The sequence below is a fragment of the Gavialis gangeticus genome, unplaced genomic scaffold (assembly GCF_001723915.1).
Source record: "Gavialis gangeticus isolate Ggan-Ray unplaced genomic scaffold, GavGan_comp1, whole genome shotgun sequence".
NCBI lineage: Eukaryota > Metazoa > Chordata > Crocodylia > Gavialidae > Gavialis > Gavialis gangeticus.
The window spans coordinates 27,351,932-27,366,768 of NW_017729030.1; the positions used below are offsets into that span (position 1 = coordinate 27,351,932).

The 14,837-nt window shown below is 39.3% G+C and overlaps 1 protein-coding gene across 1 annotated transcript in view; it reads right to left on the bottom strand.

Annotated features, from left to right (window-relative positions):
* FAT4 (FAT atypical cadherin 4) overlaps positions 1-14,837 on the bottom strand; it is a gene marked incomplete at its 5' end in the record, with an annotated part of 260,980 nt that overhangs the window by 116,679 nt on the left and 129,464 nt on the right. Inside the window, one exon of the mRNA XM_019521824.1 lies at positions 5,213-5,344. Coding sequence (XP_019377369.1) covers positions 5,213-5,344 — 132 coding nt within the window. The remainder of the gene's footprint in view (positions 1-5,212; positions 5,345-14,837) is intronic.

The window sequence follows — 14,837 nt, forward strand, 5'->3', positions numbered from 1 at the left end:
GGGGGGGGGGGCAGGAGCAGGGGGAATCAAAGGATTTTGTTTAAAAAATGTTAGGCAGAAGGCAGGAAGAGTGGCACCTTTGAGACTGACTTGTTCAGAGAGGTATAAGCTTTCATAGGTGAGGGCCTACTTTGGCAGTTGCCTGATTTAAAAAATGATGAAATGAAAGTCTTCAAACTGAAAAAGAGAGACTCTAATTTGGAAAATGTTGAAAAATATGTTTTAACTTTTTCAGAATTGTGTTTTGTTTCCTTCTCCTCCTGTCCCAGTACAAACAACTCAGTGAAATGAATGTGCATTTGCATCCTATTTTAGTGAAAATTGTTTGGGCAGAAAATGTTTGCTCGTGTCTACTGGGGCACTGGAATATCTTCTCATAATGCTTGGAGTGCTAGGGTGCAGCCTGTGGCAGCTATGTGCGTGTATTTCTGTAGGAAACAACAAATTCCAGTGAACCGGGGAAACATTTATGGCCATTCAAAACTCTCTTCCCTAAAAAATATAAATTAAATTAATTGAGACAAAATCAGACTTGCATTTAGTGACACAAGAACAGACAAAAGCTAAATGAACAGTGGCCTAGCATGCTTCATACCAAACCTTTTCTTTAGCATGACTGTTCAACAACCAAGGCTCAGTTAACTGATAAAATAAAATAACCGTATACAGGTGTCTAGCTTTAAACAGCTGCATATAGCCTTTCAGTCTACAGGCAATCTGTATATTCAGGTGTATCTCATGTACATAACACATTTTCCTGTAATTGTATGGTTTAACTAAAACATTCACTGAGGATTTTAGATTTCCAGCAGTGTCCACATTCTTTATTATTTATTCCATTAACTAGGTATTCCAGTTCTGACATAATGAGCTCCAGCTAAAAAAGCAACTGCATTTGATATTCATCTAACTAAATTAGTAGCTTTTCATAAATTAGGTGAAAGGCAAAAAGAATGAAAACATTAAAACCTATTAAACAAATTGTCTGATATATGAAAGTTTCCTGTCTACACACTGACCAAAAAAGTTAGCAGTAGGCTAGGAACTTTACTATCTAATAACAATGAAATGGCATCCTTCTTTAACAACACTGCAGTTACACTGATCTCAGTGGATTCTTTTATATAAAGGCTAAACATAACCATTTAACACATACAGAGCATGCTTTTTTAAAAAGGAATCTTACACTGACCTTGTTTTTTAATCCCAAAGTTATATCTGCAAGTAAGCGTGGGTGCCAGCATGCAACTAGCACTCATAAAATATGGAGGTAAAGCTATTTGTATATATATAAATTACAGATAAAAAAGGAGTGCAGTCAGATTCTCCACATTCAAAAAGTGTATTGTAATAGAAATTTTACCAAGGGCAATCACATACATTAACTGCAGGGTAGAAAGGAAGCTAGTTGAAATTATTACATTATCCATCAAATATATCTAATAGAGGCATGTGTGACAAATTCTGAACTGCACATTGTTACCAATGTCAGGAATGCATCTTGCATTCTTCAGAAACATTTAAACTTACAGCTGTTAGAATGTGGAAATGAACTACAATACTTTTACCTGAGGGGACTGATTGTATCTAGAAGATGATGGAAAGGCTTCCATTAATGTGATGTCTTTGGAATTGGCCATAGTAGCATAATGGTCAAAAAGGTGGAAGCCTACACCATCGGATATGTGCCTCTAAAAGTACGTGCCTCTATTCATTATGTTATAAAAGACATTGAAAGCAAGTTCACCACTAACAAAGATCTATGCTGCTGTTATAAAGACAGTTCTTCTATCCACATTTGATTTACATTATGGGTTTTGATACACAGATTTACATATTTACATATTTTTTTATATATATATATATATATATATATATATATACACACACGCACACACACACACACTCCTGGGAGCTGCAGGTGGCACAGTGCGGAGTGGAAGGGGACAGGGGAGTACACAGGGCTGCAACGGGGGGGTGTTAAGGGCCAGATGTGGGGGGGGACACAGCAGAGCAGCTGCAGGGGTGCTGGGTAGCAGTGCTCCATCCCCAACTGCTCCCACCCGATCATTCATGATGGGCAATTTGCTAATATATATATTAACATGCCATACCCCCCTCCACTGCCCCCCACTCCCCTCCTTCCCCTGTGTTTGGCCCCATGGCCCCACCCCCAGCACCAGCTGTTCCCAGTGCATGCCTGTAGGCCCTACCCACCCCCTGCTGGCTCTACCCCATGCCACTGCTGGCTCGCAGGAACAGGAGGAGAGGGGAGCTTGCACATGTCGACAGCCACTGCCAACCACCGGCCTGTGTTGCTGCTGCTCTGCCTCCAGTCCCATGTGCTCCCCCTAGTCTAACTCCATGCACCTTACCAGCCCCACCCTGTGGCACCACTGCCTCTCAGGTGTGAGGGGGCAGGGGAAGCTGCCACCACTGCACAGCCAACCACATGCAACCCCCTCCCCACTGAGCTCCCCTCTGTTCCTCCCAGATGTTTTCAGGGTCCAGAGGTGGAACACTGCCACAGTGCCCCACCCTTCCTGCTTCCCTCCCCCCCCTCCTTTCCGCCACCTCCCCTTTCCTGCTGACTTTTGTCAGGGCCTAGTAGTGAGGCTAGAGTCTTGGGGGAGGAGGCCAGGCCAGTGCTGCACTGTCAGCATCCTGCACTGCTGCTGACTCCAAGGAGCAGGGCAGGGAGCGGGGGCTCAGCCAGCACTGCTAGCCTCACCCACCATTCTGTCTGCTCCATCGTCACTGTCATGGCGGAGCCCTGCTGTCACCACCTCCTGTCTGGAACACTCTTGGAGCACTCTGATTGGTTGTTTCAGACAACTGATCAGAGTGTGAATAAAGCATTATGGAGAGACAAACAGACAGACTAAAGCATTATATATACATACATACACACACAGAGTACAGATAACTTTCCTTTCTACCATTTCTACTAAATTCATAGACACAAAATTTTCATACTTGTAAAAGACATGTGAACAGAAGGAGAACACAATAAATATGAAACAGAAAGGGGACTTGTGCACATTTTTACCAATATGGGATGTATTCCATTAGCTAAGTTTGACTATAGAAAAGTTTGATGAATTACTATAAAAATGGTCAGATGCCATTAAGCAGGAAAAGGGTTAATCAACATATTTGTTTTAATATGTAGGGTTTTTTTATTAATTTGACATGATAGTTCAGTATTAATATAATATGTGTGGTACATTCCTACTAACGTTGTAGCCTTTCCCTCAGTTAAGAAAGTGAACAAAACCCTGTGATTATTATTTTATAGGCTGATTTTCTATGGAAAATGAATACATCAATTAAATCATTCATGAGTGGTAAGGTTGGAGTGATGCTGTAGCCATGCTTGTCCAGGAGTTATGTGACAGACAAGAATTTTTGTAGGAGATATCTTTTATTGGACCAGCTGCATGGTTGGGAGGTAAGACAAGCTTTCAAATCACCCACAATAATCCTTGCTTCTCACATACAAACACATATATCTCATAATCACAACCAACCTTTAATCTCCTTACTAAGTCACACACAGTCAACTGCTTACTATCAATTGCTTGGAATACTTTCATTAAATTTGTAATGAATACTGAGGTGTAATGTGTTGGTAGCACTAAGGCTAGGGACAGGCATTCAAAAAGTCTGAGCCTGAATTGATTCAATTTTTGCATTAGTCTAACCTGGCTAGGCTAAATCACTTTGTAATTGTACAGACATGCTAGAAATGCAGGCATATGCCTGCAGTGTCTCAGACTAAAAGCCAGGGGGCACTAAAGCAGCCCTCACTTCCCTTCCCTTGCTGAGCTGAGGGGCCATGGCCAGGCCCCGGCATGATGCCCTGATTAGGGAGGGGTTACCCCCACTTCTGACCAGCCCAGAAGGGAATTAATAACACAGTGTTTATCACTCCATTAAGAAAACAACAGAGGGACATTACCAGCTACCTGTTGATTCTGTCTTTATCTCATCTGCCACAGCATGTAGCCATCATGTGGTCTGCTACCTAATGCTGAGAGGTGTCTGTGTCAGGCAAAGGGATTGGGGGAATCCCTGCTTAGCTGGGAGTGGGGAGCGGAGGGGGCGGGGAGCAGGGGGAAGCCAGTCAGGCACCTTCAGTCCCTGCCAGAGCTTCAGCCAGGGTGCAGAGGGGAGGGGCCAGCTCTGCTGTGGAGCAGAGTGCCCCGCCTAGCCCAAAGAGCATGCTGGGGAAGTCTGCTTTAATTTAAACCATCAAGAGGTCTGGGACAGACATTGCAGAAATTGGTTTGTGCCAAATCAGTTACGTCTGATACTACATTCAACCAGGTTTATCTCAAACCGGTTTCAGCCATTTTCAAATTAGTTTATGCACACTGAATATCCGTTCTCTTACAGGTTTAAACCAGTTTCTGATCACTTAAACTTGTTTATGTGTAATGTCTGTTCCTAGCCCAAAGGCCTACAGATGGCAAAAAGAAACTGGATAGAAGTATCTAGATGAGGTCTTTGTTTTGTTTTGGTATTTTAATATGCTTTCCTTCCTTTTCTTTTTTGTGGAAGTGAAGTCCATAATGAAGAATATCTCTAAGAGCATTATGAAATCAGAGTGAAAGGACTGAGTTAAAGCTTTTTTAGTTCTCTAAATACATGCTGTGTTATCTCTCACATGGGTTATATTGTAAATGTTTGGATCAGGCTTTAGACTTTGGACAACCCATTGTTCACAGCTGTCTGGATCATAAATTACGGTTTCAAGCACTTCCCAATCAGTAAGTTATGACCTTAAACAGGAGTGAGCATGTCTAGGACTGACGTTATAGTTCAACTTGTGTGTCAGTTCCTCTCTGCAGACTTAAAAGATGCTAATTAATGCTGAAACAAAATGGAATTGTCTATGACCCCTACAACCACCAATTAAAAGTTGATATGGGAACATCAGCTCATTTCGCACAAGCCAGTGAGCAGCCTTCAGATGATAGTCACTTTGGCTCTCTGTCATTTTTGTGGTTCTGATGTATCAGTTATATGATTAAAACAGTTTTAGGAAATAATTGTAGTAGAAATAATATAATTCCTTCTTTGGGTCAAGTTCTTATTAAAAGAGTACATAATCTAGTTTAAAAATGTGTTATCAAAATGTTTTTTTGGGTTTTTTTAACCTTTCTCAACTGGTAAAAAATGTATTCTTCAATAAGAATCATTCTCTTACCTCATCAGCATCCATGGCTGTTAGCTGCATTATTTTAGATCCATCTCCTATATTTTCTTCTACAGTTAGATCAAGCATATCTGTTGGGAATACTGGTGGGTTGTCATTAATATCCTGAAGTGTTATTTCCACCTACAGGCAAGGGGAAAAAAGAAAACCCATAGGTACTGTATTTGTCAGACACTGATTACACATTAGTACTGCATATCACCTAACCTTGAAAGAAATTGGATAAACTATGCTTAATGTAATGAATAAGTACATTCCCAAATAACAACAGCAACAAAAGAAAAGCCCCTAAGGACATTAAAATTCCATATTGTTATGAAACCCTCATAGAAAAACTTCTAACATAAATAAAGTTAATTTGACTTGTTGATAGCAACTGATTTAAAATGGTCTTAGTCTAGTTTATATTGGACAAGGTCCACTGATTGACTGTCATTGTAATCCCCAACATTGGCCCCAGGAGGATAGCTGCCAAGACCTGGGGCAGAAGATCATTCAAGCATTAAATGCTGCCTGACAAAGATGAGGTGGTGTAAAATTCTCTCTGAAATGTTTACTTATTGGCAACTCTCAGTTTGGTAAAGCAGGGGAGGTGGGGAAACCCTTCCATTTTATATTAAAGAACATTCTGTTTTCCCCTCTTTTTAAATTCTTTTATAACTGGAAACACAAATGTTCCTCAAGGAGCCTATTTGAACATCTAGTTGCCCTGCCTTTTCACATCTAAACAAATATTCTTTTCATATGTTGTGTTTATATATTTTACAAATATTAATGGTGGTGTCTGAGAGACCAGCCAGAGTTATTTATTCGTTGTTCTACATAAGCAAGATTGTTTAGTTCTCACAGGCTTGCTGTTGCCAATTTGAAAGGCTTTTGGGCTGATTTTCACTGTTTGCTGGGTACTACATGCAATGTTCCGATGAAGAGGGAAAGAGAGGACACAGCTGTTTTAAATCCCCACTAAAAGTAAAGGCTTCCCATAGGGCTCAAAAGATTAAGTGGTCACCAAAATCTGAAGACCACCATGAAACTATCAAGAAGACTGAGCAGTTGGAATAGTTTCATCTTTATTGTCCTTTAACAAACAGAGGAAAGTAGACTGGTTAGCTAGGCAAAAAGAAGACCAAAGAGATGGATGACTTTTAAAAAACCAGATATTTAGATTGGCAGATAGAATAATAATTGTACTTCAGTTCCTCCCTTCCAATTGTCCACAAGAGATTTCCCCACACTTGATTGAAAACATATGGCTTAGTTTGGACTGGGTATAATCAATGCAGACGTCTCTGGTGATTGGAGATTTACCGTCTGTGGTTTATTCTAACTAATTCTAGTCACTTATGACATTTTCCTTTTAGATTCTGGTATCACTTCACACAAAGGCACACACTGACAAAGTCAGTTTTATTTGAACATGAGAACAAGCACCTTAGTGACAGCGGTTTGGATCTGTTTATTTTTCAGGAAACACCTGTGCCACTTCACTGTGTGCTTTATCTCTACCTAACTGGAGTCTGAATGTCACCTAATTTTAACAAGGCCTTCCCAACTCTGTTCATTTATACTTATCCAACCTACTCATCCTTTTTGCTGCTCTGTACCTCCACCTTTGTGCCAATTCCAGCTCCCTACATGTCTACTCTTTCCAAAATTGCATCAAGTTTTCTCACATGCCATTGTTTGTGCCTGGTATGTTCTCCTTTAATTTTTAGTCCTACCTAATCTTCTTCAAATCTGTCACTAAGCTTCTTTCTGACATGGTACATATGAGAAAACAGACATTTTAAAACCCGATGGATACTTGGGCAAGATCATACCTGTCAATAAATAACACGTGCATGCACATAAAAAAAGCACACGCATTCAAATTTAAATATTTTATATTCTAACTGGAGAATTTATATATTTTCTAATCTTCCTTCTCCAAAATCTTCCTTCCTAACATCTCAGTATTTCTATTTTTTGAGCTTAAGCACCAGTAAAGTGTAAACTTTAAGGATGGACTATGTTAGGCTCAACTACATGAAAGATGGATGGAAGCATTTCTTAGGATAATTGGGTGACCTTAAAAATATACACTGCTATAAATCAGGAAATACTATGACAGTAAGCAGCAGTATTATTTATTAAAACAATTGCTGCCACTAATTCCATATCTTCTATTTGTAAAAATGGACGAAATTCTTGGAAAGAGGATTCAGCATTTCTGGACTAGATTCTCAGCTTCTTGGTCTTCAGGTCTGAAAGGACCATTAGTGACCTGGGTGATCTTTTCCCTGAAACAGGATAAAGTCTTAGTGAAAGAAGTGTTGTGCACTTGGTGAAGTAGAGGCAGCATGGGTTTATGAAGTGGTTTATAATCTAGAAGCTGCTGCCAACACAATTCTACATGAAGCTGTTGGCAGAAGGGGGCAAAGGCAGAGCTATACAGAGATTAGTTCTCCTCTGAGATGTGTGGGAACAAAACTCCTTGCAGAATCTCAGGCTGTGTAATTTTTAAAGGCCACTCTCCTGGTTCCTTCTCTGTTGCTCCAATTGAAGGAAGAATCTCTTCCAGTTTGTTTTTTAGTTTGTTTGAAAGTCATGGAAGAAAGTTTTCTTCTCGCCAAGGGAGGAAGCCTGATGTTGTTAGGGAACCTATATGATTAAAGATGGCGCAGACTACAAGTGCAGATTGGACATAGGTGGGGCCAGAGGAAAAATAAAAACATCTTAGGAACCAAGTTCTGTAAGATGTTGTGTGCAGTGAGTTCCCATTATGTCCATTATGAGGACATTGAACACCAATTTTCCAAAAGGCATTACAACTCTCAGCATTTGCCTGGCTTCTAGATACCAGATCCAAAAGCAGAAAGCACAGCCTTGCATTAGGCAGGTAGACTTCCAAAAAAATGCATGGGGAATTTAGGCTATCTACAACGTGGCAGCAGCATGCCCCAGCTGGCATTGCCCCAAGCATACCCCATCCAGTCCACCAGCTCCCCTTGGAGCACCTCAAACTTCTTTGAAAAGTCATTTTCTTTACCAACATCTGTTTGCTGTCAGAATTTATGTGCAGAGACATTTGTTAATGTACAGTTGTTTATTAGCACTGGTCCGCTGATACTCTTTTATTCCATTAAGGAAGATAACTGAATCATTTCATTCTGAATTACAAATGTTGCATGAGATTTACTTGTTGGGAGTGTAGATCAGTGGTTCTCAGCCACTTGCCAGAGTGCAAGATCCTTTGAAGGATGCCTCAGGAGGTGTGAGGAGTTAAGCAGAAAAGGGCAGGCTAAGGTTTTCCCTTCCTGGCTGCTCCTCTGCTGCACCCACTCCCTGGCTCCTCTGCAAGAAGAGAAGCAGTGTAATAAATATATTGCTTTTAAAATGGGGTGCTACTCAATTCACAAGTTATGGAGGGTTGCCTTGAGTCTAATGAGAGATGTCTCCAGTCTAAAAAGGTCAAAAATCACTTGTGTAGCTCAGTTGCTGAACCTGCCAGTGCTGAGTCTCTTTTTATAGAAGATGAGCATTGATTTATTTAGGCCATATTTAATTCTTTGTATTTTACCAATGGTAGATAAATGTCTCACAGGTTCATGCAACTCAGCCTGGCTATATCCATGGTCAAATTAAAATCTCTGATCATAGTAGTTTGGATAGAGAAGGCTGACATTAACTATAATACAGTGTATCTATAATGTCATAAACAATTACTATAATTAAAAGGTCAAGGGGATACATTTTCCAAGAATGAAACAGTCCAAGATGTTCATTTCTAGAAGACTGCTGCAATACTGGGATAATTAATTGCAAAATGGGAAAAGGACACAGGAGAAATTAAAGATAAAGGATTGCTATATTTTTACTTGCCAATCAAGTCTTGGCCCTTGAACTGGTAAAGCTAAAGCTTGCTGTTGTTCTAGTAAAACTATTAGATTTCAGCAGCTACAGTTTCAAGGTACAGCAGCTGTGCAGCTCTGAAATTTATTTATTAATACTGTGTGTCTCATGTACAGCTAATGTTTCAGCTACAGGTGACATATCACCACCAGAAACCAGTTTCACAATGAGCGATTGTTCTTTGTAAAAATTATATGGAAATACCTTTCAACTTTGGGTTCTTTCTGAGTAACAACTTGGTACTGCTGAAAGTAATTTCTAATCTCAGTATTGCTATAATTTACCCAAAGTAGAGCAGCCAGTATGTGGAAACAAAAATGGCTATGATTATGGTGTACCAAGTCAATTGTAAAAATAAACCAGATCACTGGCATTCAGGATGATTAAAGAAGAGTAACATTAATAGGTGACTGTAGCTTATCATCACTATTCAGTACAAATAAACAAAGCATCTATTTACATACTGAAGCTTCTCTTAAAATATGGGAACAGAACTACTCCGCAAGGAAAAATAAGAGAGAGAACAGTAAAAACAGATTGAGACTACAAAAATGTTAGGAATATTTATAACAGATTTTATGTTTCATTTGCATTTTACCTGAGCTGAATTAGTCTCACCATTTTTTACAGTGACAGTTTAAATCAGAAGATAGTTTAATAAAAATACCAAAGCCTTTCACTAAGTATTCACTAGGCAACAGGTGGGAAAAAAAAAAAAAAGATAAAATGCCTAAACCAGCATATATGTCTACCCTACTAACTACCTTTCCTTTTCTTACCTGCTCCCTACTTCTAAATTTGGGGAAAATGATCTCCCATGTGTCTTAATTGACCTTTCAGGTTCCTCCTTTTTTTAAAATGACCACTTATTATTACCTAAGTAAAATTCAGGAATCCTCAAGTGAAAAATCTTGAACTCCACGTATTCCATAGGCTTGAATGGGAGCCTCAAACCCTGTACACCTCAGCTTTTCATTTATATAAATGTTTGAGATTTAGTGTACAAGAAGAACAAGATGGAACTATGACACTGGTACCAAAATGTACTGCCACCCTTGACAGTACTCTGAACAAATGTATTGTAGATAAAAATTAACAAATCAGGCAGATTACTCTGTCTTTCTAAACAGTGCAGTGCAGAAATGCAAAGATGTCAAGATTCTCAAATTGCTGCTAATTCAAGTATCTTCACAGTTTATGAAAACAATAAATAAGGCCTGCTTCTTTATTATGCCACATTTCTGCCTCCTAAAACAATGCCATATATTCAGATTCTACAAGCTGTCATGTAAATGTCTTTTTTTTTGGTCCTGTTTCACTCCCATTGAACTCATATAAATAGAGGCTAAAGAATTAAGAACACATTTACTATGGAGAAGAACACTCAAAAGTCCATTAACACAATTACTTAATTAAAAGCCACTACAAGATACTTCCTATATACTTCCAATTAATAAATTTCTCACTGTCAAGGGTTGGTAACATTCTAACACTAATAAAACAACCCTGTCCCTACAGCAGAAGGTTCATCCATCTTCAAAAGTCTCTTTGTCCCTCTGATTGCTGTGACAGTCTATGGTCTTGAAAGTAGGAGTATTATTTACCACCCAAATTAATCTCCTGATTTTTTTCCCTTTAAACAAATTTACAGCATATTACACCTTGGGGGAAATAGGTAGGCAAAATACAAATATACAAGGTCTTTTCTGCATTCTAACACAATTTAGTGAAAATGTCAGCTCTAATGGGTAAAAATAAAGATGACAGATGATATTAACCTGACAAAAAGAAAATGTATCCAATTTATACACATAATCTACACCCAATTAACCTATTCCTACACTCACTTAAAATAAAATAATCCTCTGAAAAATGGAACAGCAAATGTATAGAACTACTCTGCACTCAGTTAACCCATAACTACACCAATTTACAATAATTAACCAACTGATTAATCAGTTCCTGATTGCATTGATTGGTTCTTTTGCTCTAAAACTAATGCTTTTGCTGAATTACATACCCAACATAAAATGGGTTAATATTAGGGGTGCACTGATAAAAATTTTCATGGCCAATACCGATAGCTGATGATTAACCAACCATATCAGCCAAAGCTGATCCAATAACCAATATTTACTAATACTGCAAGGCATTTTAAACTACTGACACAAACCTCTTGTCTTTGTTTTGCATTTATAACACACACACACCTGCCTGCTCTAGCCCTCAATGAGGAAAGCGGTGACCACCTTATTCCCATATATGTCGCCCACTCACCCATGGCTCCTACCTGCAGCCCCACTCCCCACGCAGCCCATGCTGCCATTCCAGGGGGTGCTGGGGATATTTAGAGCCCAAAAGCATGTCGCTGCCATAGCACTGGTGGGCCTCTACAGTCACTTTATTAAAAATCAAAGTAAAGAGTCACCTGTGGAAAGGCAACTGATTTTCTTTATTTATATATTGTTGCATCTTGCTGTATTTTTTTCATTTGCTGTGATATTCCATGAAAGTGTCTAGAGACACCATCTAATCCAAAATCAGTATATTGTGTATTGCTGAAAATTAATACTAGAGCACTCATTTGGCAAATTTCAAAATGGAGGAGGGTCAAAAGTGGGGTCCTCCAGGGATCTGTGCAATCCCAACTGTGGACCCAATTTTGTTCAATATTTTCCATCGATGATCTGGAAATGGGGAATGCAAAGTGAAATCATCAAGTTTGCCGATGATGACAAGTGATTCTGGGTAACCAAAATAGCGAGCTGACAGAGAAGAGCTGCAGAAAGATCTCAGCAAGCTGAGTAGGCAAAAAATGGCAGATGAACATAAGTGTTGACAAATGCAAGATAATTCACATGGGCAAAAATAACCTCAACTACACATACACAATGCTGGGTTCTGAACTAGCTGTTATGGTTAAGAAAAGATATCTTAAGAGTTACTGTAGACAGTTCTCTAAAATCTTCAGTGCAATAAGCTCAGTGAAGAATGCCAATATAATTTGGCCATCATTAAGAAAGGAACTGAAAACAAAACGGAGAACATCATCATGCCATTATATAAATCCATGGTGTGCCCAAATCTTGAATAGGGTATGCAGTTCTCATTTCCACATCTGCAAAAGGATGTAGTAGAGTTGGAAAAGGTACAGAGAAGGACAACCAAAATGATAAGGGTATGGAGCAGTTCCCATACAAGGAGAGACTAAAAAGGTTAGGATCCTCTGTTTTGAAAGGAAAAGTCTGAGGAGGGATATGATACAGATCTGTGAAATCATGATAGGTGTGGTCAAAGTGAACAGGGAACTGTTGTTTACCAAGTCCCAAACAACTAGAACTAAGAGGCACCCACTGAAACTAGTAGGAGACAGATTTAACACTATCAAAAGAAATGTTATTTAGGCAATGTGTAGTTAACTTGTGGAATTCATTGCCATGGGAAGTGGTAGAGGCAGATAGCATAGCCAGGTCCAAAAAGGGACTAGACCAGGGGCGAGCAAAATATAACCCACAGGTCAGATATGACCCCAACAAGTGATTTTGTCCAGGCCATGGAGGTCCTTCAGCTCTGCCCAGCACAAGTGCGGGGGAGAAGCTTGGGCTATGGCACATGCAGCCAGTCCCACCACCTCTGGATGCACAGCAGGTTTGGGGTGGTGCAGCAGCTGGACTCACTTCCCAGCAGCCCCCATAGTCCCAGCTCCTTCCAACTGCCACTGTCAGTCTCCACTGCCACTGCTGGACCTGGCCCCACCGTCCAGGTACCCTGGCCAGTCCATCCCATCATCATCAAAGGTGCTGGCAGGCTGGGTCTTCATGCGGGCAGGGTGTGGTCAGCAGGGTGGATAGGGATGGGGCCATGGGCCACTGGGGAGTGGCATCTGGAAGCAGGATGCTACTACCCAGCCCCCCATGGTCCCATCCCATCTGTCTAGCTATGCACCTTGCCCATATGGGGGTAATGAATATAGGTAGATAATTCTAGATATAGTTGGTTCAGTGCTTTCCCTCTAAAGCACTCCTGATAGTTTCAATGACACGAAACTGGACTAACCTCTAGTCTGACCTAGTATGGCACTTTTTATGTTTACCCTTAGATTTTATGTCATTCTGCATGACAGAAAATTCAAGGAGCTCCACAACAGGAGATAGTTTTGGCTTGTAGCCTGAATGTTCTTTTCATGAGAAAAGACAAATGGTTATATCCACTCCTTATCTTTGTAAAACACCTAAATAAGAAAATAATAAAAAAGGTAATTTCAGCTCCAGTACATTGATGCATCCTACAACAGAATTGGCCAGGACTATTTATTCCTCTTTACACTTGCAGAAACCTGTATTGATATGCATTAACTCACTGAATATTGACATGAGTGAAGTTATGCACGTTACATGTTTGCCGGATTAGTGCTTTACTTTCACTGTGAAGTCACAAAAGCAACAGTGACACGTGGTTTCCTCCTTTAAAGAGGAAAAACTGCATTTTTTCACAGCAAATGGAAACCTGGATCCCTGGTAAACACACACACCATAGGGCAAGCTGAGAAATGCAGTTCTATGAGCAAAATCCAGGACATTTGCTCTTATTTAAAAAAAAACGCTGAGATAGAGACTGTAGAACCGAAAAAGAGGACATCTTCGGGAAAACCCAGACATGGCAACCGCACCTTTAGATATGCCTAACTCTCTCCTTTGACTGCATGGGAAACACAGGAACCTATACCTATTTTGAGTCAGCGTATTGGGATAAGTTGTTAATCTACACTTCCTGTTGCCAAGAGAATGAAAGGTAATTTCTGGGCATTTTGCTTTTACAAAAGTGCATTCTCAATCTATGATCACTACTCCTTAATTTTTTTATGATATAATTTAACTCGTTTTGTCAGCATAATGCATCTCCCCCATTAAATAAACTGGCAGAATAATAAATCTCATATGACTCAAAACATTCTTAATACTCTCTTGTGCGGATTTTACTCTTAACTGTAGTATTTTGGATTTTAGATAGGTGTTTCTTTAATTTTTTTAATTTTTTTGAGATTCTGAAGTAAAATACAATATTTTTAAGGCATTTGTTGACATTCTAAATGTTACCTTATTTTTAAAAAGTAACATTAAAAAAACGCACCAAAGAACACATTGATTTTGCAAACCCAAACGTTCTACTGACATTCAATCATAACAATTAGATTTAGGTTTGCTTTCATTGTTATGTAACACTTAAAAAGAAAACTAGGCACTTTTTGTGCTTTTAAATCATCTCTATTCTAACCAATAATAATGCTAATGTTGCAAAAAGGAGGTGCCATAATTTGTTTCTTTTCTTTTCTTTCTTTAGGTGACTTCTGGGAATTACTCTGCCTGAAGTCTGGATTAAATGTTTCACTGTATCCACAACACTTCATCATGTTGCATAGCCAAAATCTATTATGGTCTGCAAGTGACTCATACTTTAGCTATGAGAAGGCCATAATACAGAACATTTTACATAAAAATGCCAAAAAGGTTGGTAATTTAATCTTGATTCCAAGTAGGTATGCAAGGTCTTTGACTTCAGCATATGTTTATTATGCAGACAATAAGGCGTTGTCTGGAAATGTGTTACCTACTGTGGTTACATTCAACTTTTGGAGAAACGAAGAGATTGTCCAGATGATACCAACACATAAAATAATAGGTATGTTGTTATGAGAGATCAGCAAGTGCTATTTTTAATGCAGACT